A 26,348-nucleotide genomic window follows, 5' to 3' on the forward strand; every position below is an offset into this window, starting at 1 on the left:
GGTCAGCTGCGCTGCAGAGCTCTGCTGAGCAGCCTGCCCTCCCCAGTGCTCCCACAGCAGCGGGACCCTGCTGAGGCACCCAAACCTGCCCTGCCACTGCTGGTGGAGATTGAATTTTGCTCCCAGGAGCTGGGATCAGCCTGCGGCTGGGATATGCTTCTCGGGCAGGAGGGTAGTTGGGCCCCCCTTTCCTGCTGCTCCTGCCCTGGCAGCACTGGGGAAGGCAGGAGGCAGCTCAGTTCCCATGAACGTGAAGGTTTTCCCAAATCGCCGCCTTCCTCTACCCATCCTGCAGCTTCTTGATGCTCAGACTCTAGTCTGGGAAAACGTATTAGGAAAGAAACACCACTTGTAGTTTATTTATTTACCACATCTATTTGTTTTGACTAACCCAAACATAAGCCAAAGCATCCACAGACCCCAGGATCCCACTGCACACGGGAACGTACCGGCACCTGCACCCGCTGCTCAGCCAGCGTGGCCAAACCCTGAGAGCAGCACAGCACCCCTGCCATGCCGAGCATTCATCTGCGGCTGGAAGAGCGAACACCCTGATGTCGGGATTGCCCCAAGGAAATGGGATTCCAACCCTTGGCCGTCACAGCTCCGACAATTTACATGACTCTGCGGCCACAGCTACGGTAACAGGTTGTTCTCTCCCCTTCCATGTGCAACTCTAATTGAAAAAGAAACCCTGCATTATGACAATTTGACAAATACAGGTTTTAAACGGACATATTATGTTCTCTTAGGGTCATTTTATAAGTCATCTTCCACACGGTGTGGAATTAATTTGCTTTTATTAAGCTCCCAGTGTCAGTGACAGATGGTTTAACCATTTCCACTGCAGCACAATTTAGGGTGTGCAGAGAGCAACCAAACCGCACTAGAAAACAAACCCAGCAACTTTGCAGAGGGCTCCTGGCTCTGCCAGCAGCTGCAACCTGGAGATGGCTTTAAAGATGCATCTCTGGAACAGCAGGTTGTGTATATGGCATAAAGCCGCATGGGACTCCCAAGCCCCTCGTCCCTTACGCATCAGTTGTAGTGCAAAAACCAAGCCAGAAATTGCTGCTTCCACACTGTTAACATCTAAGTGGGCTTGACACGTAGCTAGGCCGGTTCTTACAACCGCTTGGATTTTAAAAGGAAAACTGCCATGCGTTATGAGAATCAGCTGGACCAATACTGCAACAAAACACTGCCAGCATTGCAGAAAAGCTCTTCACTTCCACCCCAGAGACAGCACGGGAGCAATCCTACCGCGCCAGCTTCCTACACCCTCGGACTCAAGGGAAAGAAAGTTTTAATAATCTCTTTCTAGCAGCAGTCCCACCACGGGACTGACGAGCACAGCACACACGACAGCGCCGGGACAAAACCCGATGGACACGCTCCACCCGGGGCCGAGCGGTGAGGCCACTGGAGCAGAGCTACCGCACACCCAAGCCGACTGTCCCGTGGGACCCAGCGTGGTGCCGTCCCGGCTCTGGCAGCTATTTAGGGCCGGGGGAGCCCTGTGGGACCAAAAGGGGCACTGGGGCTCCAAGGGCTCACCCCTTCTTGCCGTTCATGGTAGCAATGCTCAGGCACGGCTATGCCACGAGCCCCCAGCAGTGACCATAGCATCCATCGCCAACTCCCTGCACACCCCGCGGCTGGAGACTCTGCTTTTCTGTTTTCCAGATCAAAACCCGCCTGCAAGCAGGACCCAAACCGGCCCAGCAGCACCAGCACCACGGCAGGGGAAGCCCGAGGAAGGGCAGCCACGGCCCAGGAAGAGAAGTGCTGCTCCTTCCGTCATGTACGATTAAATCAGCTCCTTCTTGCTCTTCACTAATCTATCCAGACCTCTGGTTTTGCAAAGCTTCTGGTGCAGAATATGCAATTCTGACTGAAGGAAGAAAAACAGAAGCTATTAACCATAAAACCGTTGCCACATTTCCTGTTGTACCGGGACAGGATGAAGCAAGCGGTTAACAAAACAACAGCTCGGTAATTCTGCCTGCGCCTAAATCCTGGCAGTCACTGCTGGACCTGTGGCTCTCCTGGCTGGAAACTGGGAAAGAATGACATTAGCCACCCTCGGGGATGGCCTGGCCGTGTGGCAGCACACCATGATGTCTGTGTGCCAGCCTGCAAAACCAGCACATTCCCACTGCCTCCATCGTGCCACCCTCACGTGCAACTGGAAGGAAAGTGATAGAGAGACTGGAGCTGCCAGGATACTTCCACTCCTGCCCTGTTAAAAACCTGATGCAGAACACTGCATGGCTATGGATGCCAGAGTTTAACCACTACTGCCAGCTTGCTGGCATCACTTAAATTCATCAGGGGAGGCGTTTACCATCCCCTGTGAAACTACCATAAAATAACGTGCAGGCAGTTGTAGTCTGCAGTGAGACAGAGGCAACCACGGGCTGCACAGGACCAAGCTCAGCCATGCAACCACAGCGGCCCGGGGCACCCGCAGCAGCACAGGGAAGGGAACGTGCCCGTGTTCTCCCCTTGCCCGTCACAGCCTGCTGCAAACGGGCTTCCCTTCCATAACCTACATTATTGCTCAATTGTAAGAAACATCAATTGTAAGAAAAGACTCGAGCCTCATCTGGCACTCGGGCTAATGCTCGGCAGGATAAAGGCTGCCCAGAACACGCGCCCCGAGAAGAGGCAGGCAGCTGCGATGCACAATGTCCGCCGCCCAGGGCTCGGGCAGCCGTGGTCTCAGGGAGTTAGCCACACCAGCCTCCTCTTTGCAATCCACCACTCATCTAATGAGCCGTGAGCTTGTGACAGGCTATTACGGAAGAGGTAAAAAACCCATGGGCCATAATGATTATGGTGACATACTCTCAAAAGAGTGATTCTAATCCAAGAAAGGCAACAACGAAGCCTCCGTGACAGATTTTTCTATTTATCTGTTTGCAAGGATGCCAGGAGAGACACGCTCCACATCCAGCTGAAGAGCATCCTTCCTACAGCCTCTCACCTTGCAGAAGTCAACCCCCAGCTTAAAAACCTTCTTAAAGCAAGCAAAGGCAGTAGCTCTGCACCACACCAGACCTCTCTGCTGGGAATAACAGCTCTAGGTGGGACCCGGGAGCTTTCCGACACCGCTGCAGCAGTGCAGAGGGGATGGTGCCCTCTCTCCCCAGCTCCCAGTCCCACCACAGCCCCAGTCAGCACCAAGGAGCCAGTGTGTGGTTACAGCTTGGATGCACAGCTCAGGAGGTGGAAGACGGGCAGCTCATGAACCGTGGCTTTGCTAGCCAGAAAACCAGACATAGAAAGGGCCCATAGGTAGAAAGGCTGAGCGTGCACTTCCATGGGACTCTCCTTGGAGCAAGGGCTGCCTCCCCGCAGCCACAAACCAGCCTCAGAGACACTACCCCTGCCCCCTCGCTCCCAGCCGATTTTCCTCACCAGCTATTTAGTTAATGAATTTGAACAGCAGAACGGTGGAGAAGGACTTGGCACGACATCACCACATTCTTGGCAATGACTGTCTTATCTAGAGGCAGGAGTGGCCAAGTCCTCCCTGGTGTGCTCGGGCACAGGTCCATCACCATTTACATCAGCATCACTGTGACAACTTGCATTCCCAAAAACACAGCCCAAGCTCTCCCTTTGGCTCCTATGTTCAGATTGCAAGAGTATTTAGAAGACCTCTTCCGAAGCGATTTTATGCCTCAGGGCATCAATCCTCAATTCTTCTCCTTATTAAGGAAAGAGCTGTCTTAAAACATCAGAAAACAAAGCCTGGAGAAGTGCATCCAAGTGCTGTTGGCCGGGGAGCCATTCCGAGGAGCATCACCAGCTCACACCCTGTGATCACCACTACCACACCGCAGCACGAAGGACTGGAAAGAAACGTGAACGCTTCAAATTGGAGCCAGAAACATGAGAACCAGCAGCTCGGAACTGTAAATCCAGCTGCAGCAGGGAGCAGTGGCAGCTGGGGTGCAGTGGGGCTGGGGCAGGACCACCCAGCCCCACCACAGTCACCAGAGAGCTGGGACATCTCTGCTTTTGCACAGCTCTCCATCACTGCCCAACACCTCCCCCTTCACCGCGCACTCCCACGATACACAGCACAATTCGGGGAAAGGATTGACTGCTAAAGCGCGGACAGGTGAGGGGGGCGAGAATCATACAACAGATTCAAACAAACAAAACAAACCCAAAAACCCCAACATATTTCACTCCCTTTGAGAAATTCAAACGAGATGCTGCAGTTTACTTTGGGGTTCAGAGGAAAAGGCAAAAGATAGGAGAGCAGTGCATCTCTAGAGAAGGGGAGAAGGATCGTTGCTGCATTTCAGAGAGGTTAGAGGCAAGTGGAGATGGGCTCGGTGTTTTGATTGCCATGGAGATTTCACTTAGAAACCATTTTTCCTGCCACATCGCTGCTCAGCAGAGAGAGCTGAGCAGGTCCTCCCAGGGAGCTCCATCTCAGGGGGGTCTGGGCTGGACAGGACCCCACGGGCGCACACCCACGCCACTGTCTGTGTGCACAGAGATCAGCCTGGCGAGACCCCGGCCTGGATCAGGGAGGCTGGGTGGATCAGAGGGATCTGCTGATCCTTAGGAGCAGACATTTGGGAACCGATCACAGCCTTGCAGGGCCAGGAAAAGCCCCTTCCCCCCCAGGAGAGGTGCCCCAGGGCCGTTCCTGCGCTCCAGGCTGCGCCAGACCCCCTGCAGACCTGCCTCCCCTCTGGAAATCACTCCCTGCTCTGACGGTCCTTTGGAAGACAGAGACAACGGGCCAAGGACAGGACCCTGTGCTGGTCCCTCGCCTCTGGCTCCTTCTGCATTGCACCAGGCAGAGCGATGCCCCCTTTGCCCACCCACCACAGGCAACCAAAATTCCTGCTGGTTACCTGCAACCCACAAACTGGTGCAGATGCTGCACCTGACAAGCAGCCAGTTCGGGGACTACGGGGTTTCTCCAAGGCTGGACGGGATCTTGGAGATCACCTCCAGCCCTTGCTTGGGTTTCGAGCATCTCCAGGGATGTAGCCCCCATCGCAGGCACCACCACATGCTGCCGCCGCGGAGGGCTTGAAGAGAGGGAGAAAACAGACACGGAGCCAAAACCAGCACTGCGGTGTCCTCTGACTCCCCTTGCCCGAGCTCACGTAACTCCCCGCCGGCCACCCCCTCCCGCACGGGGCACCCCCCCGCGGTGGTCTCTGCTCTGAGCACCTGGTAGCAGAGCAACACCCCCCGTGCATCCCACCGCAAACGCCTCCACGATGTGACAGCTTCCCTCTTCTTCAGCGGAGAAGACTTTTGCCTGCAGGGTTACCCCAGCTCATGTTGTTCAGGGACCCCGAACCCAGGAGCTGCTCCCATCATCCCCATCCCTGGATTCCACCCCTGGATCCCGCCCCGGGTGAAACTGCATGGTGAAACTTGCCCCTTTCTCCTCTAAGCTAGCTCTCCCGGCAGCCACTGATGCAGGACTCGAAGAGCAATTTTGCAGAGTTTTAAGCAATCACGCTTCAGGCAGAAGTCACTGAAGCCATTCAGCTGAAGAGTCACGAAAATGCCAAGTAATAGATCTCCAGGGATGAGGTCACATCTGAGATCTAAAACGGTTCTTTGCTAATGAAGAGTGATTGCGCTGATGGTTCTGAAAATAAAAAAGGAATTACAAAATTCCTAGAAAGAGGCTCTTCAGATTAATACAGTTATTTCAATCAGAAAAATCATTAATCATAGTGATCAAATTCCAGTCTCTATTTTTTTTAAATGGTGGGAGGTCTCTATGTCCCCTCCTACCCCACCTACAATGCATTTCCTCTACAGAGATTGTTTCCTAGGTCTTGTAAGACATGCTTCCCTAAGTTATCCTTATTTTGCTTATTCCTGCCCAGCGCAGAGCATGCCCATGGGCTGGTGGCTGCCGTTGCTGCAGCGCTGACCACACTGTGCGTTCTGGGCTCGGGAATCCTTCCTGGGCATCTAAGGACGGACAAACGTTGCTGTTCCCAAACACACCCAGCAGGTTAACTCACTTTTGGGTCCAAGCTGATGTTTTCTGCCCACAGCCAGGAGCAGGTACCGTACTTGGTGGTGAAAAGCAATGCTGTTGCCACAAGCAGCTCTTGCTGCGGTGGAAATGTTCCACATTCAATACCATCACTCAAGAGCAGTGAGATACCAAGTAAAAAAGGGGGGGACAGGGAGTGAAGCAAAACCCAAAGGAGATGTCCACCTTGGGGCTGAGCCTGTCCCTCTGCTTTGCTGGCTGCTCCCCAGGCACATGCTCTCCTTGCTGCCCTCCACCCGCCGTCCAGCCCAGCCTCAGTGGACCACCACCTTCTCCTCCTCCTCCTCCTCCCCACCGTGCTCCAGGGCTAGCTCCATCCAGAGCTGAGGTCCAGCCTCATGCTCCTGCAAGACCTGCACCACCACCAACCCCCCAGCATGCCACGAACCCCCCAAAACCTCCTTCCACCAAGGCCTGAGGATGGTTTCCACCTCCTGCCGGCGAGATGCGAAGACCCACCCCTGCACACAGACCCATTATGCAACATGATTTGCTTGAGCAGCAAATTTTGTGTGGGTTTTTTTTTTTTTTTTTTTTTTTCATGCACAGGAACCATTTCCTCCCCGTAACACCAAGCGCCCAAAAGGCTCCATCTTCTCCAGCAGCCACGAGGTCTGTCACCTACGCCGGCCACATCCAGGCGAGGAGCCGGGCAAAAGGGGCTGCCGCAGCCCCTGACCCCTCTGCGAGGGAGAGCTCCCGAGCACGAACGGGATCAGGCTGATTTGGAAAGGTAGCTGAGGATCTGCAGTGCCATGGCTCAAAAAGAACAGCATTAAACCGGTGTGGGGTGCAGCGCCTATTGCACTAACACCGTCATCTTTTACATCTCCTACACAAATGAATCATCAAATGACATTTAAAAACCAGCAGTACGTGTCGGTTAATCATAGCGAGAGGGAGCTGCTGGCTATCAGGGAATATCCCGTGTTAAACCCAAGGGAGCATTTCTTCAAAGAAATTAAACCAAAACTGCCAGTTGATTGAAACTCTTCCCCCAGAGCAACCCCCCCACCACCAAGGAGAACAGCCCAGGTCGCCGGGAGAGCCCTCCGGACCCCACGCTGCGGAAAGCCGAACCCCAAATCACCTGCTGAGGATTGCAGCTCAGCAACCTCGGGCGTGCAAATATAGCAAGAGCCCGAACAGAAGCGCGTTGGTGCTGATGTTTTGCAGGGGAATTTCTAAGTGAAAAAGCTGCTCCCCGGGTCAGATCTCATCTCGCAGCGCCGCAGGGCTCTTGTTCCTGAGCGAAACCCCCACTTCCGCAGCAGCGCCTTCTCGCCTTCTCCTTTTGTGCTCAGTTCTGGTTGGGGCCCCAAAGTTTATGATGGGGATGTTCTTGTGTTTGTTTTTTTTTAAATAAACACTTAAACGTGAAGCAGCTTTGTCAGCGTTACCGATACAGAAATCTCGTCCTGCTCCAAGGCAGGTACACATGCACCCAAGCGCCCAGAAAAGGACCAGATTCATCACTGTGTTAATAAGTTCGCAGATTAATTTAGTCCTGTAACTTTCCCATCTCCCTATCCACCTCAGAGGCACAATTTTCACCAACGATGCGTATTTCGCAAGGCCAAACCACATGTCCCTGGCCGCGAGCCTGACCCGTGGATGGCAGCTGGCAGGGCTGCTGCCTGCCCCCCCTAAAGCTGAAAAACCCACATTTAGACTCGGCTCCTCCACCGTGGATCCCCCAGGAAGGGGCCAACCCGGCACGCAAAAGGTCGAGACGTGGCCGAGAAAAATCTGCAGCAGTGCAGACCCCCTGCACAGGAGCGGGGAGCCTGCAAGAGGCAGATCGAGCCCTCCTCCCCACCAGCAGCTCTGCCCTGACTCCAGCTGCAAGCTAATTTTGGCAGCACCTGCAGCCAGACGTGCAAGAACACCGACATCTCCCCTCGCCGGCAACCCCCCCCCCCCCCACCTCCCACCCAGCACAGCCCTTCCCACTAGTTTTTCAGCTGTTACCTTGGCAGGGACCTTGTTCGGCGTGCTCCGGAAGAAAGAGGTTTTTGCCGTGAAAAAGCAATCCTCGAGGTCTTCATCCAAGCTACAATACCCGCTGCTCATGCTGCTGCCGATGGTCATCGAAGCCCAGCAGAGGCGAGAGGCCGAGCGCGCAGAGGGCTCGCCGGGGGACCGGCCACCATCGGCGGTCCCCGCTCCGGCTCCCGCACCAGCAGCGAGCCCGCTCTCACATCCTCAGCTCGCCGGCGCTTTATCTGCAATAGCTCCTTCTGCTCATCCTCCAGAGCCAGCAGAGCTATTTCTCTTTAACAGGCAGCCGTGCCGGGTAACCCTTCCCTCTCCTCCTCCACCCGCCTCCCTGCGCAGCAGCGCTGGGGTAGCATGGAAGGGGCAGAGCTGCAAAATTTGCTCCCGCTCTCGGTGCCCGGCTTCGCTCACCACCCGTCGTCTGGTCCCCCGGGCTCCCGTGCAGCATCGCCTCCCCTTCCTGCGCTCGCCTCGCACCGCGCAGCCCTCCGCCACTTCCTCTTGCAAAATTTCTCACCCTGCTGTGCGCCGGGGGGCAGAGGTGCTGGGCTTGGCCCTGGGCGCTGCCCGGCCCCCGGTTACCCCCGGCACCTCCTTTGCTCCCCAAAAATACATCGCCACGGCAGGCTGGCTTCTCGCTCCTTTCCCCGTTCGCACGTCCTCGAGAGCTGCGTTGCATCGGATGCCTTGGGGAAGCAAGTCCAGGCTGGACCGAGCCTGACCGCGCTGCCAAAAGGTGGTGGGGATGGGGGGAGGCTGGCGAGGACGTGGCCAGGAGCCCCCGGCCACCAAACTCCGGGAGACAGCGGGTGCCTCTCCGCTCTGCGGCTAATTTTAGAGCAGCAGGAGCGACTTCAGCAGCGCCGGCACCCGGCTGAGGCAGCTTCGGTTGCAGCCCAGGAAAAAGCCATTCAGCTCTCCGGTCCCGTTTGCAAGAAGCACTCGCTCCAGACTGATTAAAATGCTGTGTTGGCCTTGGAAAGAGCCTCAGAGCGACAGCATCATCCCCGCTCCCCTCTCCCCCCGCAGTCCTGCGGAAACCCAGCCCGGCACAGACCCATCCCCTGAGCTGCCACCTCCGTCCCACTCTCCTCCGTCCCCTCCAGAGCCACCACCATCCCACTGATACCCTGTGCTTTACCCAGCAGCTTTTAAGGCAGCGGTGACCTCCCTCCTTGGTGAGGATCGCAGGTATTTCTGGAGACCCTGGCTGGGGAAAGGCTCCGCTCCCCACAGCCGATCATCCTCCGCGTGAGGGGCCGTGCATCCATAGGGATGCAGCACATCCCTGCACGGGTTCTCCCCACCCACTCGAAACCCAGCGTGTGTTCAGGAGCAGGTTGAGGGGACTAAGAAAAAGCCCGACACACCGTCTTAAAAAGGACTCCGCTTAGGTAGTACGGTATTAATGTACATCCTAACAATTCTCCAGCATACTTCAGAAAAGGAAGAGGGAACAAAGCCTGAGAGTATCATGCCACTGAGTTAGTCCATCCTATGCCCACGCTTCGGATACTTCCCACAAGACCTGGCCAGCCCATCCAAGAAAGAATACAGGATTATAAGAGGTACCACAAAGGGCAGGGCAGGCTAGAGGTACAGGAAGGTTTCCATGCCTGGGGCCAGCATGCATCTGGAAAAGAAGGACTAGAAAGAACATAGACGTGATGGAGAGCTACAAAATGGCAGGAGATGTTTACACTAGGAGTGCGGTTAAGTTTAACACCAAAAGCAGGAGTGCTTTTCCAGGCCATGCACTATCAGATTTGCAGAACTCATCACTAGGTGTTCTGGTGGTGGACGTGCACCGTCAGACTCATCAGAAAGAGCTCACTGGCAGCTATTAAAAATGACGGTCCAGACGCAACCCCGAGGGAAGCCCACGAGACTGCTCGAAGGGAGGCCACAGCGGCAGCACACCTTCAGAGTCTCTCCTTCCACATCCACCAGCCGAGCAGAGAGAAGACACCGCTGTGCCCAGATGGCTGTTCTTACATTAATTCCTTCGTGTCCTTTTCCAGGCACAACTCTCACCATCGCTAAGTGCTATTTTTACGGCAGGCCAGCGAGCGGGGGGAGCTGGCGGGCAGCAGCCTTGGTTCTGCTCCCCAGCTTGACTATCTGCAGTAGGACCATCAGCAAAGCCCTCCCGTAGACTGGAGTTATCACTCACTCCTTCAGCTCACAGGGCCCCTTCGACTGGTCCAAAAGGGCTCCAAGGTCTTCGCACAAGCCACCATCTATGCACAAAAACCTCTTCCCCTCTTGATAGGTTGCAGATGGTGTTTCATACCCTTCCATCTGTATCTGTCAGCTGAAGGACTTAAATTGCTACAAGCCTTTGATAGCTCTGTACCCCACAGCCAGCAGCATCCCGTGAATACAAACCAGGATGTCAATGTAAAGCCTAGCGGGAGGACGCAACATCTGCATCTCAAAGGGGAAGGCAAGAATCCAAACGGCATATTTACAAAGCAACTTGTAACACTGCAGATAAATAAGCTAGCCTCTTAGCAGCACGCGTACTTCTGCAGTGGCACAAACCTCCTCAGCTTCACAGGGCTATATTTAGAAGAGAAAGAGGCTTAAATTGAGCATGTACAACATGAGCAGAAAGTGAACGTTGGGCCGATGAATGGCACAGGCGTCTGGTCTTCATGGAAGCCTCAGCCCTGGGCGTTTCACAGTGGGAACAGGGTGCAGCCAGCTTTACAGTGCCCCATGCAAAGCTGGATGCGCTCCCACTGCTTTGCTCCATGGGCTTCTCCAAGGAGCCCTTGCTTTTCCATTGTGGTCCACCTGCTTGGGAGATCAGCTCCGTAAAAAAACAACCAAGCAAAAAAACCCAAGTAATTTTGACCCGTTGGTTCAGCAGCGGCTCCAGTTAATAGCTTACCTGCAAAACAGCCCCCAGAAAACCCACCCAGCAATGTCCTGCACCAGCTCGCAGGTGGGAAGCGCATGACCAGCTCCGCCAAAACCAAGGGCCAAACTCCTGGTGCTGTTGAGACTAGCCAAGGCTTTCGTCAGCTTCAGTGGATTTCACCCAGGGAGGCTAACCTGGGACCCAAATGTAATGCACTCTTAAGTACTTCGCTGGATCAAAGCCCAAATTATTAATACCTGGTATTACATGGTAACAGTACTTAACTATGCGATATTAAAGTAGCTATTTCTATGATGCTTCTAGTTTGCTTACAGTTGATAATACTATTTAATGACTTCCAACTATGTCGGCTATTAAGTAAAGTTTCTTGTGTTTTCAGTGTGCAAACCCCTTCCCCTCACCCCCAGTGTATTCAGGCACCCCCTTGGCTCTTTCTGGAATACTGACACTGTTTTCCCTCCATCCTCCTTCTTTCGAGCAGCAAAACCTGCCTGGCCAACAGGAACACCAGGAACATGGCTGTGTACTCAGCTTTATGGGCTCAGATCAAGTAAACTTGAAGGTGACTTTTCCCCGATTATCCATTATCCACAAATGAGAACGGAGCTTTATTGCAGTGATTTACCCTCGGCCACCCTCACACCAGCCCACGCACCTCCCAGCCCCCCCCAGCCTTGCAGCCTTTCCCAGCACAGGTAACAAGACTGCAGACAGCACTTTGCTGCGCAGAGGGTTCAGAGGTGCAATCCCAGACCAGGACCTCGGGATGGGTTTATGGATTTGTGTTTGCTGCTGTAATTGGAGAGACTTTTGTTTCCTTGGCACAAAATGCCTCCTCCCTTCCCGGGATCGCACCAGAGACACGTCAGAGTGATGAATTGCCACGAAGCGCAGGCTCCGTGTTTATTATTAGGACCATCAATAACCCTTGGCTGGTGTTATCACCCTGAAAAAGAAACAAGCCTTTCTAATTTTTCTAAAAAATCAAGCTTTTCTCACGTTGCTGAGGGAAGCCCAATGACATCCAAAGGAGATGTAAACACACACAAATCTCGCTTCACCCCCTTACAAAGATACCTCAAGGCTCAGTGGAGAATCCACTCAGAGTCCCTTTGTAACGCATAAGATAAAACTCATCTAACTCCAGGTTCCCTCCTGACCATTTTCTTCTGAGCAGCAATCGCCCAGCCACATGCCGACAAGGCAAAGCTCTGCAAACCTCTCACAGCAAAGCGCAGACGACAAGCAAACGCCACCGCTGGCTCCTCACACGCCCAAGAGAAACCCCACATCTTCTTTGAAAAAGTGCACATTTCCATTTCTAGTTTTGCACAACTGCATCAAGGTCCTCCGAAAAGAGGAATATAAATGCACGGTTATAACAAAGGAGAGAATACAGTTTTTAAAAAGCATATAGAGATTGAAAAGGCTCTGTGCAAGTCAAATCCACTTTAGGCAGGTTTCTAAGCAATGTTTTAAGCTTCCAGCATTAAGTATCTTACATCTCAACTTGCGTGGCATCGTACGGTCTCACTGCGCCCTGTCACACGTGCGGCAGCCTGTTCCAGCAGACACCCACACCGGCTCACAGGCCACTGCCGGCATCGCAGACACCACGGGACCCTCGGGGGGATTAAACAAACAGCTAAGCCTTCCGGAGCAGCCCTGGGGATTACTGCACATCCCTAATACAGATTGAAGAGTCTCAATCCCCCAGGACTACCGAAACTCTTAAAACAAGGTTATTAAGCCAGAGCTCCTTGCAAACTCTGCCGAGATGCAGGAGAAATGCACCTTTGCTGCTTCTTTTCAAGCACTTTACACCCGGTGCTGGGACACAATTTAACGCCGCTATCGACCCTCCCTCGCAGGCGCCTGGACACGGCCGGGCTGCAGCGCAGGGGCCGATGTCCCCGCAGGGCACGGCTCCTCTCTCCCCCTCTGCTCCGGGCAGCCGGGCCCACAGCAGCATTTTAAACACGACACGGCTCCACACGTGCATTTACGGCAAGGGGGATGCCCGGGGGCACAACCTCCATCACGCCAGATCGCACCCACCCAGGCAAGCCGTACCCACTACACGGGCAACTCATTAGCGAGCCCTGCCTGGGTCTGCAGGACCGATGGGCTGACCTCCCTGCCAAGCCCTTCCTCCTGTAAAACCCTCCGGGAGCAAGAAATCAGGTCTCTGAAGGAGATGCGATCGGTCACCATGAGGCTGTCGACCCCCCCGGCGGAGCCCCCTCCCCGGCGTACCTGGGTGCAGGGCGGCAGGAGGGTGCTCTCGGGCGAGAGCTGGCTCTGGCACTGGCCCGGCCGGCGGCAGTCCAGCTGGATAAGGCTGCGGCATTCCTGGTGGCACGTGTATCTGCAATCTGCACGGGGGGGGAGAAACGAGAAAGTCAGGCACCCGAGACCCACAGCCTGCCGGGAACCCCGGGAAGGGACCAGACTCCTGCCGGAGGGCAGACCGATGCTCGTGGGCACGGGCATGGTCAGAACTGCCAGCCAGGGACATGTCCCCATCGGGGTACATTTCTGCAGATGGGGAGAGGTACCAGAATACCTCGTCCAGAGAAAAAATTGCTCCTTTGCCCTCTCCCCAGGGAAACCTGTGTTTCTTGCTGCAGTGCTGCGGCACGGGCGGAGTTGCTGCCTTTCCTCCGACCTGCTGGCACGCTAATATACAAAGTAAAGAATATGCTCAAGTCCCACCAAAACCACGGGGTACACCGCTCCCCAGCTATGCTCCTCGGAGATGTCACCTGCACAGCGCCTGCAGCACAAGCTTGGCCACTTCACGAGGAAAGGATACTTCGTCTTCCAACATCAGGAGGGAAGAAACATTTTTGTGTTAGACAGAAGTCAAACTATTTAAGGTCACTAAATAGGAACGCTTCGAGAGCCAGCGACTGAGGCATGGATCTACCATCAAACTGCCAAAAAGCCACCCCTGGAGAGGGTAGGGACACGTCCCGGGCTGCAGCAAAGGCTGTGACCTCCCATCCCCGGCACACACACTGCCCAGGTACGGTAAGGCATTTACGTAGCGTGTTTTCTTTGGACGCTGACCCATCCTGTAAGACATTAACTAGTTCAAGGTAGGAATTGCAGAGACGACTCTGCAGAGCCCAGGTTTAACCTCTTTAGGCACAGGGTCCCGCTCGCCCACAGCCCACGGCTGCTGGAAGGCAGCATTCGGGACAGCCAACTCCATCTACCAGACACAACAGTTATATATTCGCGGCTATCGCTCCCCCAGCCCTTTCCCTCAAAGCCCCGACTTCTCCGTACCCCCCTGACTGCAGCTAACAACCTCCTTCCACTTTAATGGCCCTTCTGATCCCTTTAATTTTTAACTGTCGTACAAACAGCATTAAATTTACTTTTTACACTACCTAAAATTCCAGAGCGGTCACCAACCTGAAAAAAATAATATCCTAAAACCAAGGCAAGAGAGTTCACTCCACAGAAGGAAACAGGACTGAGTGCCTGTCCCTGCACCAGCCCTGCCACCCCACTCCAAGCTGGCGAGCTTGTATTTTAAACACCCGTCTTTTTTCTTTTCTTTTTTTCTTTTCCTTTTTTTCTTTAGCATTTGGGTCATTGGTTTTGAATATCTCAGGCTTGCAGGAAAGCAAAGAAATATCCCGTGTTTGCTCTGGAAACAGCGATTTCTGCTCAGCTCTGCTGAATGCTCACATGCGGGAATGCCTGAGAATGAATGAGAGGAGCTGAACCACTGCTGGGAGCTGGTGCCTGAGGGGGGAAAACATCAATCTCCAGGGGAAACAGGGAAATCATTTATCATTTAACATTCATCTGGCATGAGCTGTCTATCATTCTCCTATTCCAAGTCAGTTGTCTCAAGTAAGCCTGGGGGAAAGCAAGGAGACTTGCACTTTTTTTTTTTTTTTTTTTTTTTAATTAGAGATAAGCTGCACAGTTACATGGTAATTTAATGCATGACCTTTTGAGCAACTGGAACAGCCTTTTAATGGGGGACATTTGCCAAGTCTTTGCTGGAGGTGCCAATATGAGGATGCTCCGGCTGCAGGTTCACCTGAGCATCTGGCGCCAGCAGAAAGTCCCTTCTGCCCATTTGGTCCAGAATTTTCAGATTTGGGCAGCTGCCTCCTGCTCCCTTGGACTGCAGCCTGCCAGGGCAGGAAGGCTCGAGCATCTTTGGTGAAGGAGGCACATAGTAAGAGGTCTGAAATACGTAATACGAACCACAGAAATTACAGCTTTCAAGCACACCTCTGGATCAGGCCCAGTACGGCCAGGCATTTCTTTACGGGATTAAAGTATGACACCTCCTTAGTCACCGTCACCTATTAACAGACCTAATCGCTCAGTATCTGGCAGGGAACACTAATTTTAGAAACGCAGCACAGCTTTAGGAAGCAGCCACGTGACAGGTTTGCCAACAGGAGCAGGATGCCTCCACTTAGGCTTGAAGATAATTTCCATTCAAGTCAAAGCAACACTTGGAAATGTAGTTTCTTTAAAAAAAATAAAATAATGAGTCAGATCACGACACTGTGAAAAACTTCGGTGGCTGAAGGGAATTCCCCTTTCTCCATAGATAAAGTTTCTCAGGGGGATAAAGCTGGATAGAGTAAAACAGTCCAATACAGATGCCCATCCAGATGCCTAAATATAGGACTGCAGTCATCCTGCCCGCCCCCATCCTCCCACTCCCACCTCCCAAATACCGCAGAAGCTATGAGGCATCTTTCGATCCAGCCCACGTGCAAGGCCCAGATCTGTAGGTTAGGGACACAAAAGGAGAAGGTGCGGGTCTGTGGCAGAGCGGCCAGATCCTGGCCCCAGCGGTGACAGAAGCTCCAAGAACCTGACCCCAGCCAGGCTTTCACCTAAACAAAAACCTCCTGCAACCCCAAAGCAACACCGCATTGGAGACCAGATACGATTGCCCCCAAAACTAGAACGGAAAGGGTCTGAAGTGTCCCAACACCTCCTCTGGGATGGTCTTAAACTCCAATTTCTGGCCAAAGTTTGCGGTTCCTGCAGCAGTGCTGGGCAACTGCTCTGCCCTGGTGAAAATGCGTCCCCCCCCGGCTGCCCCCCCATGGCAGGGCTGCCAGCCCCGGCACACACAGGACCGTAGCACAGGGTTGTTGAGAGGGCACGCTTCAAACAAGCTATAGAAAAACCCCTTGCGTGATGTTAAAAATGAATCATGACATTGCAGGGGTTACGTTAAGGCTCCAGTTCCTGCATTGTTAAGGATCCTGCCATTCATTTCAAAAACAAACAAACAAAAAAAAGGCAAATCAGAAATGCTCCCCATATTAGCAAAGTTAAGGAAAACCTCTGAAGCGTGACCCAGCTGCCACGGGAAGGCTCAGAGCCACCAAAGAAAGAAAAATAAAACGCCAGGAATTTTGAAAGCGGTCTGAGACTCCGCAGGTGTTTGAGCACTGAAGTGGACGATGTTGAAGACCGGCGATTTCTTCCATTCGCCTTCCAACTCTGGAATCCTTCAGCCAGCTCACACACACCTCTAAATGCAGGCTGAGGTTTGATTTTGCAAGCTGTGCTGCTTAAGATTGAGGGCTGGGTGCCTCTGCCCTCGCTCGGAGGTGATGCCTGACGTCACTCGGGATAACCTCAGGATGTGGCCCTGCGACATCACAAGAGCTGGCAGGAGTCTCCGGCTGCCGGGAGGGGACAGGGCAGGACCTGCAGCATCGCCACCAGCTCCAGCATTCACACGGCAAATGTGGGGAAGGGTCTTAAGTTTCCCTGCGAAGCGCTTTCCGACAGCCCCCGCGGCAACGATCCAGCCCCGTCTCTGCCTCAAGTCTGCAGCTCCATCACTGGAGCTCTCAGCAGTTTTAGGTCTAAACCAGATGGTTTGGGTTTCCTTTGCAAACACAGGTGAAACCCACGGGTGGCCTTCTGTTTGTTCAGAGCAGACAAGACCCCCCCTGCTGACAACAACCCCTCTGAGAGGTACCTGCACCATTGCAGGATCCGGGATGTAATCCCAGCTGCCAGGCAGATGCTCTAGAGCCGTTACTTATACTAAAAGGCAAATTTTTGAGCGGCAATTGGGGCAGCACCGATGCCCCGAGCCACGCTCTGCTGCAGCACTCCCGCGAGAACGGGGCTGCAGAAGGAGCCGGAGCAGAAGTTGAAGGCGGCGCGGTGGCAGGAGAGCGTGCCGGCCCCGTGCCGGCCCCGCTACCTGCCAGGCAGGATCCCACCCGGCCCTCCATCGCCCACCGTGCTCCGCAGCGCAGGCAGGGCAGCGCCGCAGGAATCCCCCAACGCCTAATTAGCAGCAGAAAGCCTGCGCGCAGCGGCCGCCAGCAAACGCGTCCAAACGCACCGATTTACACCACCACCTACCTCTAACCAGCGAGACCTCCCTGCTCGGCGTCCTCAGCAGCCGGAGTCCCTCAGACCAAGTCTTTGACTTGGGAAAATGCCTGAATATTTTGCGAATTCTCTTTGTTACAAGCCCAAAGCACGCAGCTGCCCCTGCTTTCCCGTCTGTCATCCTTGAGAGAGGAGATCAAGAGCTTCCCGGGCACGCGGAGCCAAGCGGGCAGCTCTTCATCGCCGAACGCTGCCGAGATGCAGCGTGCATCGGTGCAAGTTACGTCTGCTTCCACGAGAGGCCTTTCCTCCCACGGAGATAAACCATTGACATTGTCCATTTACAATCCGCTGACATTTGATGGATTTTTTTTTTTTTTTTTTTTTTTTTGAGCAATGAGGCAACACGCAGCTCAGAGCTTGTGCATCTCTGGGCTTGTCCTGTTAGCCATGGAAAACTTTCTATTTCTGGGGCTTTTTGCTTGATAAGATAAAACAACCCAACGGAAGAGATTAGAGAGAGAAAGCGCAGGACCCAGCCATACACTGGAAGGGCTCTTTCCAACATCCCCTCTTCACTTTGTTGCTTTTCCCCTACGGTCATCTACAGTTTAAGGAAAAAAAAAAAGCCCCCAATGTTTAATCAAAGGTTAAATTAAAGGAATACACTGAGATTAACTATATTTATAATATTGATTTAAACGCTGCACATAGTTAGCTAGGTTTTTAGATCAATACTACAGTCCTTTCACAGCACCTATCAGTTACAACTCTACCAGGTGTCGAATGATGGGGTAGGACATAAACATCAGTTTAACAGCATGCTTGAAATCTGCCACTTTGTACCCTCAACATCACGACTGGCCCCTCTCTGCTCAGGACTCCTCTCACAAACAGACTAGGTTTCCAGCACCCTGCACAACACATTCTTGCTTTTATACAGGGAGTAACAAAGATGAAATTGAACTAATCTTAAAAATCACACCAAGCGGCATGAGCAAGGAGTTAAAACAAGAGACTTTCTTATTCACCCCCCGCTGCCCCAACACCTAGACAGCATCTCTTCAGCGACACATATCCCCACTTCCCACACCGTGACCAGCAAACTCAACTAAACTTACTGGACCAGGGACAAAGAGGGAAAAGAAAAGGGACAGCCCAAAAACCAACCTGCAAAGTAAGACCTGGAGCCTTGCCTGGTATTGCTCTCCATAAATCCTTCCCAAGGCACCGGACCGGATTGCAGCAAGAAACATGTCCCTGAAGACCTGAGCTGCTCTCGGAGCCCCGGCAGCCTGCCACACAGCTCTGGGCAGGTCACCGTCCCTCCCCACACCTCCGTCTCCCCCAGGGTAAGCGAACGCCCTGCCTCGGGGAGCCTCAGCGGGCGGGATGCACCCCAGCACCCCACCCCGTCCTCGTCCGACCTCAGCAGCGCCCGCCCGGCAAGAGCCATCCCAACCCGCCCGAGTCACCCGGGCGCAGGAGAAACCTCGGGACCCTGTCTGACCCCGCTAAACAGGACAGAAACGCAAAGCACCACGCGTCCTACGAACTGTTAGCAATTATGCTTTGCAGCGGCAGGAGCGGAGACGCAACAGAGCGCAGGAGGACGTGTTGGAAGAAGAGAACGTAAAAAACCACCACGTCGCGGAGAGTGACGGTGGGGTGAGCAGAGCCTCGTCCCGGCGAGGCTGGGCTGTGCCTTTTAAGAGTGTCCACACCTGCTAAAGAATTCATTATCTTAAGCAAACGTCTACTTGAGAACCGGTAATATTAGAACTGTAGTTTGCTCTACAAACTAGAAAGAGAAGTGGGGTGCGTTTAACCAACTTACTCCTTAAGGAAATAGGTCCTGATTCAGCACGGTACCCGACCACAGAATTAACTGCTCTGAGAGATAAGGGTGGCTTCAGACCAGAGGCATAAACCCAGGCGCACGCCGAAGTGCTTTACTGAGCCAGGTCCATGTCGCAAGACCTACAGATCAAAATCTGACTTCAGGTACAACTGCATTTGCCACCGAGATCATCAGGCGCCGGACCTGCTCCGAGGTTTTCCCAAGGCAGTGCCTCACAATCACCTTCCCGGCAGGGAAGCACAGAGAGCTGGAGTGATTTTCTGGCAAAGCAGCACGTCAGCCAACAAAGTCCCAGTCTGGTCACACCGTGGCCACCAGAGCGTGGCCCATCGGGGCGGGCGTCCAATTCCAGCTGCCAGCGGCTCTACTGGGGAGACCACAGCTCCCGCCGCCCACCAAACAGAAACCGTTTATGGTCACTCCACGTGCAATAGATGCATCCGGCTTAATTCACCTGGGCCAAAGAAACAACTCCACAGCGCTCCATCACCATGACCCAGGAAATACGTGGGCGGTAAATCACGTCCCCAGCTGCCAGGAGAAGATTGGCCACGGCCACGGGGGAGCCCTGCCGGCACAGACACGGGGCTGGCACACGCCTGGGGTAAGCACCCCGGCCAAACCAGAGGATGGAGCAAGGTGGAGGAGTGGGTGCGCTGCTGAGCGAGCGCTGGGACGGGGCTTGCTGCCGGTTTTGCTAACGGCTGCAGTACCAGAAACAGGAATTTCCTATCAGCACCTGCATTACGGGTAGAGCAAGTATGAGAAAGTCCCCTGGGAAGAACCAGTCCAACTCAGGGATGGAAAAGGAGCAAAGCCACCGACCCATGCACAGGTTAGGCTCTCACATAATTTTTCCTGCCTTAAGCTATAAGATGCCCAGTTGCCAGTGACCAGCCCACCCCACGCAGCGCAGAGGGACCCTGAGTCACCAGTGTGATGCTGCCAGGGAAAAAAACCCCAACAAACCTGCAAAGAGCAAAATAAAACACGCTGAAGGCTTTGAAGCTGCATTAGTCACCACTGCATTCAAATGACTGCACTGCACCCCACCAGAACAAACACCAAAAAACCCCACAGCAAAGACGCACCTCTGCAACCTGCCCATCCAGCCCCCTTCTCCCCAGCTACAGCAGCCTCTTGTGTCGGGAAAAGCTGCTGGCAGCAGGACACATTTACACTCCTACGGGGAGATTTTATTTTTTTAATATTCATTCAGGCTTTGAAAGGTGCCAGCAGCACAAAGCCACATACGTTAGATAGGAGATATTCAAGACACAGCATAATAATGCCACAGCTACTCCTCCTGCCCAACTGCATTCACTTGGAGACTGAAAAGAAGCACTTTTAACTAACGCCAGCAGGACAGCCCGGGATCAGTCGCTCCCAAGCTCCCACCTCCCCATCCCTTCACCTTGATGCCAATGGGAGCAGCGTGCGTGATGTCTGTCACACGCAGGACCGACCTAGAAACTCCCAATAAAGGCAGTGAAAAGGCTCCCCATGTCTCAGACGACATCTGCATAAGCCCCAGATGCAGCACCCGTGGGTAGGACTTGAACTAAAACCTCAGTAAGAGCCTGTCCGCCACCTCCAGAGCCACAAAACTGATCCAGGACAGCCTAAACCCACCAGATGCCCAAGGAAAGCCACCCAAGGGGGTCATTTTCCTGACTCTGGGACCTGCCAGGTCTCTGCTCCTACCCCTTCCACCCAGACCCCCAGCTGGAAGAGGAACCACAGAGCAAGCATCCCACGTTAGTCTTGGAAAGACGGCTCCACGCCGCTCAAGAAAGGGGAAACAGACCCGAGGGGATTTCGGTGCGTCGCCGGTTGGCATAAAAACCACGCGGCCAAAACCCCCTCCTCGCTCAGCAGCGGGGCCGGCTCCCGCTGCCCCTTCCCTTTTCCCTGTTTCCCCTCTTGCCAGAGCCAGGCACCGTCCCACCTGCAGCCACCCGGGACACTGTGCCCACGGCACGGACGGGAAGGGACACAGACCGTTTGGGGAGGGAGGAGGAAGAAATACCACTTTCCTGTTTTAGTAAAGACGACCATATTTGATGTAAATAAAAATAGGCCAGAAGTATACAAACAAAAACCCGAATATCCTCAGGCTGCAAGTCAAAAGCAAACAAGCAGCGACCCTGCATCAGAAGAAAAAGAAATATTCACCAAGGGAGGCTAGCACACCCCGTCTGCAGCTGTTGGGCATTTTTAAAAGGATACACTATTGGGATGACAGGGAATGCAGATGATGTTATGAGCATCTCCACTGTACTTTCCACTCCCCACCCCCCCCCAGCCTGGTTGTTTGGGGAATTTTAGAGACAGAACTACTCCCACGGTCTGAATAACTCTCCTCTGAAATGAAAAGGGAAATAGAGTTATTTAAGATTTGTTTCAATATAACTCTGGAAAAAATCCTGCCAGAGGAGAAGTCCCTCAAAACAACTATTTATAGTATTTGCAACACCACAAAATTCTGTGAATTATGACTTTAGATGAATATTTCGAAACACACAGCCCAGTACCTCACCTCACGCACGAGCCTTGTGACAGCTTTGCAGGGTGTCTGGTGAAAGACAAGAGCCCCAACGAAGTTTGTTGTGCTTCAGAGAAACCCACGCTATTTCTTTAAGCACGTTCATTCACACATTTGCTCTGGTGTGCCAGGCACAGCAGAGCTGCCAGCCCCAGGGAATATACTGGCCCTTACCAGGTTTGGAGGGAGTTAACCGGGAAGAGCAGGCAAAAAGCAAAGGCACACACCAGAAAACATATTGACATCACCATCTTTCAAACAACGCACCATGCAGCAAGTTCACCAGCCCCAGAATATTCCTGTGTCACGTTGCGCTGGTTGCGTGGTGATGGCTGGGTTACATTTAATTAACAGCAGTCAGTGCTAAAACCTTAATGCGATGCAGCAGGGCCATATGGTGCGACTGTCTCTCCCAATCGCCCTTCATTTCCAAACGGCACCAGGAGGCACGTGGAAGAGTCCTGCTCACGCCGCGCTATGCAAATCACCGCTAGAAACATTTAATTGATTCACAAGCTAAGGAAAGCCAAGCGTAAGAACCAGAACGGACTGAGCGAGGGACTAATTGCCCCGGCGAGGCTGGCGTTACAGCACGTGTCTGGCATAACCCCCCAAACAAACCAGCAAACGAGCAACGAAGCCTCCTCCAGAGCCACCAGCTGGGCAGATGGCCCAGAGCCCGGGGTGGGATGCAGCTCATTCCCTCGCCCCAAATAACGACCGGCACCAACTCCCTGCCCTCCACACCGACGCTGAGGGTACGGGCGGTCTTGCGGGCACAAGCCTGGGGTGAACGGTGTTGGCATTAACTGCTTCGGCCAAAAATCAATAGGCTCAGCTGAGCCTGACTAGCAAACCTTCGAGTCGCTCAAGCCCGAGTGCAGCACTCCAGCTGCATCGGAAAAGACAAGTTTCCACCCTGGAAGCCTGCAGCAGGAGATCTGCCCATGCACCCTGCTGGAAAAGAGCAGTTTCGCTGCCAGCAGCAAGCACAGCACCCAGGACCAAGTTACCTGTGACACTGGTTCGCTCAAACCTCCTCTGCCCTGGCACCCCACGGCCTCCTCATTTCCCCACCCGCACCACCGCAGCCACAACAACCAATACGGGTCACATCTTTCCGAGGACCACGCAAACCCCCCCGTGGCCCGAGAGCAGCACCCCAGGGACATGGGACACATGTGCTACTGCATGGCCCCAGCTGAGTCACCTCGTTTGGCCCCTCTGTGTCCCCTCCCACAGGATGGAAAGATTAATCTCTCCTGCAGAACACAAGCGTGGATACAGCACATGTCTGACGTGAGGAATATGCATCTCGGTGAATCTCACTGGCACGAGCGCTCTTACCCGAGTTTAGGCGAAGCAAGGCGTGTCTGACAAATGTACCGTTTCTAGAGGAATTTACACCTCACCGTAAAGCTTTACAAACACGAATCCTTCCTGCTCACTGAGACCTGCTGCTCGGCGCTGACACCAACCCCTTCACAACCCCGCCGATTACCCGATCACCTCCTCTTTCCCGGAAAAGCTTCATTTCCCAAATCCATCCGGCAGCACCTCACCGCACCCGTCCCCAACACCCGGTCCCGGTGCCCAGCCCGGTCCCCCGGGGACAGCGGCCCCTTTGCGGGCAGACCCCGGCCCGGGTCCCTTCCTCCATCCAACACCCGGAGCGCAGCACCGCGGGGAACCGGGGACCCCCCCCTCCGCCCCAGGGAAGCCCGACAGGTCCCCGCGGTATCCCCGGGGGGGAGGGAGAGGGGGTGAAAGGGAGGGAGAGGGGCCGGGGGGGGGGGGGGGGGAAGGAAGAACCCGGGCAAGGGCGCAGGCTGCGGGCCGGTAGAGTCGGGCAGAGCGGCAGGTAGGGCTGCAGTGCGGGATGAAGCGGCCGGGCAGCGATGCGGGCAGGGCTGCGGGGCAGCGATGGGCAGGCAGGGTGCAGGCAGGGCGCAGGCAGGGTGCTGGTAGGGTGCTGGCAGGGCGCTGGCAGGGCGCTGGCAGGGTGCAGGCAGGGCGCAGGCAGGGTGCAGGCAGGGCGCAGGCAGGGTGCAGGCAGGGTGCTGGTAGGGTGCAGGCAGGGTGCTGGCAGGGCGCTGGCAGGGCGCAGGCAGGGCGCTGGTAGGGCGCAGGCAGGGTGCTGGCAGGGTGCAGGCAGGGCGCAGGCAGGGCGCAGGCAGGGCGCAGGCAGGACTCACAGTCGCAGCGCAGGGCCCGCTCCCGCACCGCTTCACCGCACAGGTCGCACCAGCCGCGGGGCGGGGGACGGAGGACGAAGCGGTGACCGCGGCCGCCCTCCGCCGTTTCTGCCGGTACCGTGAAGATGCTCCGCACGTCGGGCAGCAGCCGGGGGGTTCCGCCGCGCCGCCGCCGCCGCCGCAGCTTCACCGCCCTGACCCCGCCGGGGCTCTCCGGGGAACGACCGGTCGTCGCTTCGGGGGGAACGGGGGGACCGGGCGGTGGTCGCCGGCGCCGCATGGAAACGGGCACGGAGGGCGGCAGCGGGCGGGGGGGGCACGGCCCCAAGACCGGCGACGCCATGGGCTGGGAGAGCCGGGCGGGTGTGGGGCAGCGCAGGCGCCTTGGACCCGGCCGGGGGGGGGCGGGTGGGTGGGTGGGAGGAGACACGGTCGTGGGGGGGGGGGGACGGGGACGACCGGGACCGGCCCTACGGGGGACCCCTCCCGTGGAGACTCCCCGGAGGACCGACCCCTGGGTGTCCGCCCCCCCCCCCCCCTCCGCGGGAGCAATCGGCGTTGGGCACCCCCCCCACACCCCCCGGGTGTTCCTTCCTCGTGGAAACTCTCCTCCCCGTGGGATGTCCCCCGTGGGAATTCCCCCCGCCTCCCCCCCTCCACGGGACCCGGGCTGCCTGGGGGAGCTCGGACATCCCCCCTTACCCCCCCCCAAGGTCCGGGTCCCGCGGGGGGGGGGGGGGGGAATGAAGCAAAAAGCGGAGCCGGGGGCTTTCTCCTTGAGCGCAACCACCTCCCACCCGTGGCCGGGGCTTTGCCCCCGCGGGAGCTGTCGGATGAAACTGAAAGAGGCCGGTGCAAACCTTCAAACCTTCCCCTGGCACAAGGCGGGTGCGTGGACCAGGCTGTGAGAGCAGCTGGAAGAAATTTACCTTTCCCCACTGCAATGACAGCAGGGGCTCCGGGGCGACTCTCAGGGCGGTGAGCCGAAGTAATTATCTCTCCCAAATGAGGCTCTTGTGGTTGTGGGAAATGCGAAAAGGAAAATATTATGGCCAAATTTTGAAGTGGCTCCAAGCAGGCTCCAGCTCCGAGGATGCCCGTGCCTGCCTAGCTGGCTTGCAAATCTCTCCCCTGGGCCAAGGAGGTTTTGGGGGTGCACGAATGGGGGGGGGGGCGGCGTGGTCCTCTGCCGCTCCGCCAGTCTGATTACTAAGTGACTCTCTCCTCCTTTGAACGCAAGGGCTGGATATCGCACACGATGCGAAGGTCCCCTGTCACCGTATTGCCTTCCCCGCTGGCTGGAAGAGGCAGGAGCTACTGCCCTTTTCCCCCGTGGTCATACTGGTTTGAAATATGTATCTCAGAAAGAATTGCCCCTGAACTTCTTTGGTTTGCGTGAGAGCAGCCGGGTAAAAGAGGCAGCTGCAGTGAGTGCAGTGCTGGGCTGTGTGACTCCTGGCTTCTGAGCTCGCGGGAAGCTGAATTTGATGTCTCATGAATTCTTGAGGACAGGATAAGCCAAGGATATCTAAATCCTTTTCAAGGATTTTAATTTGAAGGATGGATTAAAACACTGGCTCTGAGTTACAAAAGGCTAGTGCCATAAGCAGTCACTAATAAGAGCTTCAAACTAAAGGAGCAATAATGCAGCTTGAAAAATTCTAGTTTTGTTCTGTGCTAAGTAGCAAGATTAGTTTTTGGAAGGTCTTTTCCTTCCCTATTCAGGATCCTGATTCACTTTCATGAGTCCTCTGCTTCTGCTTGAGAACAGCAGCAGATTTTTCCCTGGGTAAATTGTTTCCCCCAAACTTGGTGTTTTATCCTGTGTTCTTCCCAGACCATTGATAGTATAAGGAATCACCTGCAAGAAAGCAGACGACCTTTCTGGGGGCAAAGATCTACCTGGCACCTGGCTGGGAACCTGTTAAAACCATTCTGGATGTTTGCTTTTCCAGTGCCATCCTGAGGCACAATTTCAGTCTCAGTTTTGCGGCGTCAGGGTGGAGGAGGCAGGAGAGGATCGATCCCCCACTGATGGTGAAGGACTTTGGTTTCCCTCGCCCCCGAGGAAATCCCCGGTGCCTGGGAGCCGAGCGGCCGCAGCGGGAGTGCACGCACAGCCTGACTGCAGCTTGCAGCCAATTTCCCGCAGGAGATGCTCCAGCGGAGGCTGACATCCTCGGGGAAAGTCCTCCCCGATGCCAAGGACCCTCTGCCCAGGGGTCACAGGCGTTGGCCCCTTCTTGCTGGCAGCTGATGTGGCTGTGCCAGGGCTGGAAGCTGCAGACCCCAGCTTCTAGAATAAATAATGTCGTATTTTCTGTCGACGTAGGAAGCTTTGGCTCATACCTGCACGAGAGATGTGGCAGAGTTGTTACCCTTCTCAGCTGTCTCTCCAGGTATTCAGGTCTGACAGCCTAGGAAGCTCTTTTAGGCCAAGGGTTAAAATATTT

General features: G+C 54.9%; 1 protein-coding gene across 2 annotated transcripts in view; it reads right to left on the reverse strand.

Moving 5' to 3' along the window:
- RASSF5 (Ras association domain family member 5) overlaps positions 1-24,242 on the reverse strand; it is a 32,672-nt gene extending 8,430 nt beyond the window's left edge. The window contains exons 1-2 of one of the 2 annotated variants that reach the window (XM_049832038.1): positions 23,896-24,242; positions 13,200-13,318 (exon numbers count right to left, since the gene is read on the reverse strand). In XM_049832038.1, the coding sequence (XP_049687995.1) occupies positions 13,200-13,318; positions 23,896-24,238 (462 nt within the window). In that variant the 5' untranslated portion in view covers positions 24,239-24,242. Of the gene's footprint in view, positions 1-8,029; positions 8,490-13,199; positions 13,319-23,895 lie in introns of those variants that run through there. The other variant, XM_049832040.1, reaches the window with a different exon arrangement.
- Positions 24,243-26,348: the final 2,106 nt, after the last annotated feature.

The sequence above is a fragment of the Accipiter gentilis genome, chromosome 29 (assembly GCF_929443795.1).
Source record: "Accipiter gentilis chromosome 29, bAccGen1.1, whole genome shotgun sequence".
Lineage (NCBI taxonomy): Eukaryota > Metazoa > Chordata > Aves > Accipitriformes > Accipitridae > Astur > Astur gentilis.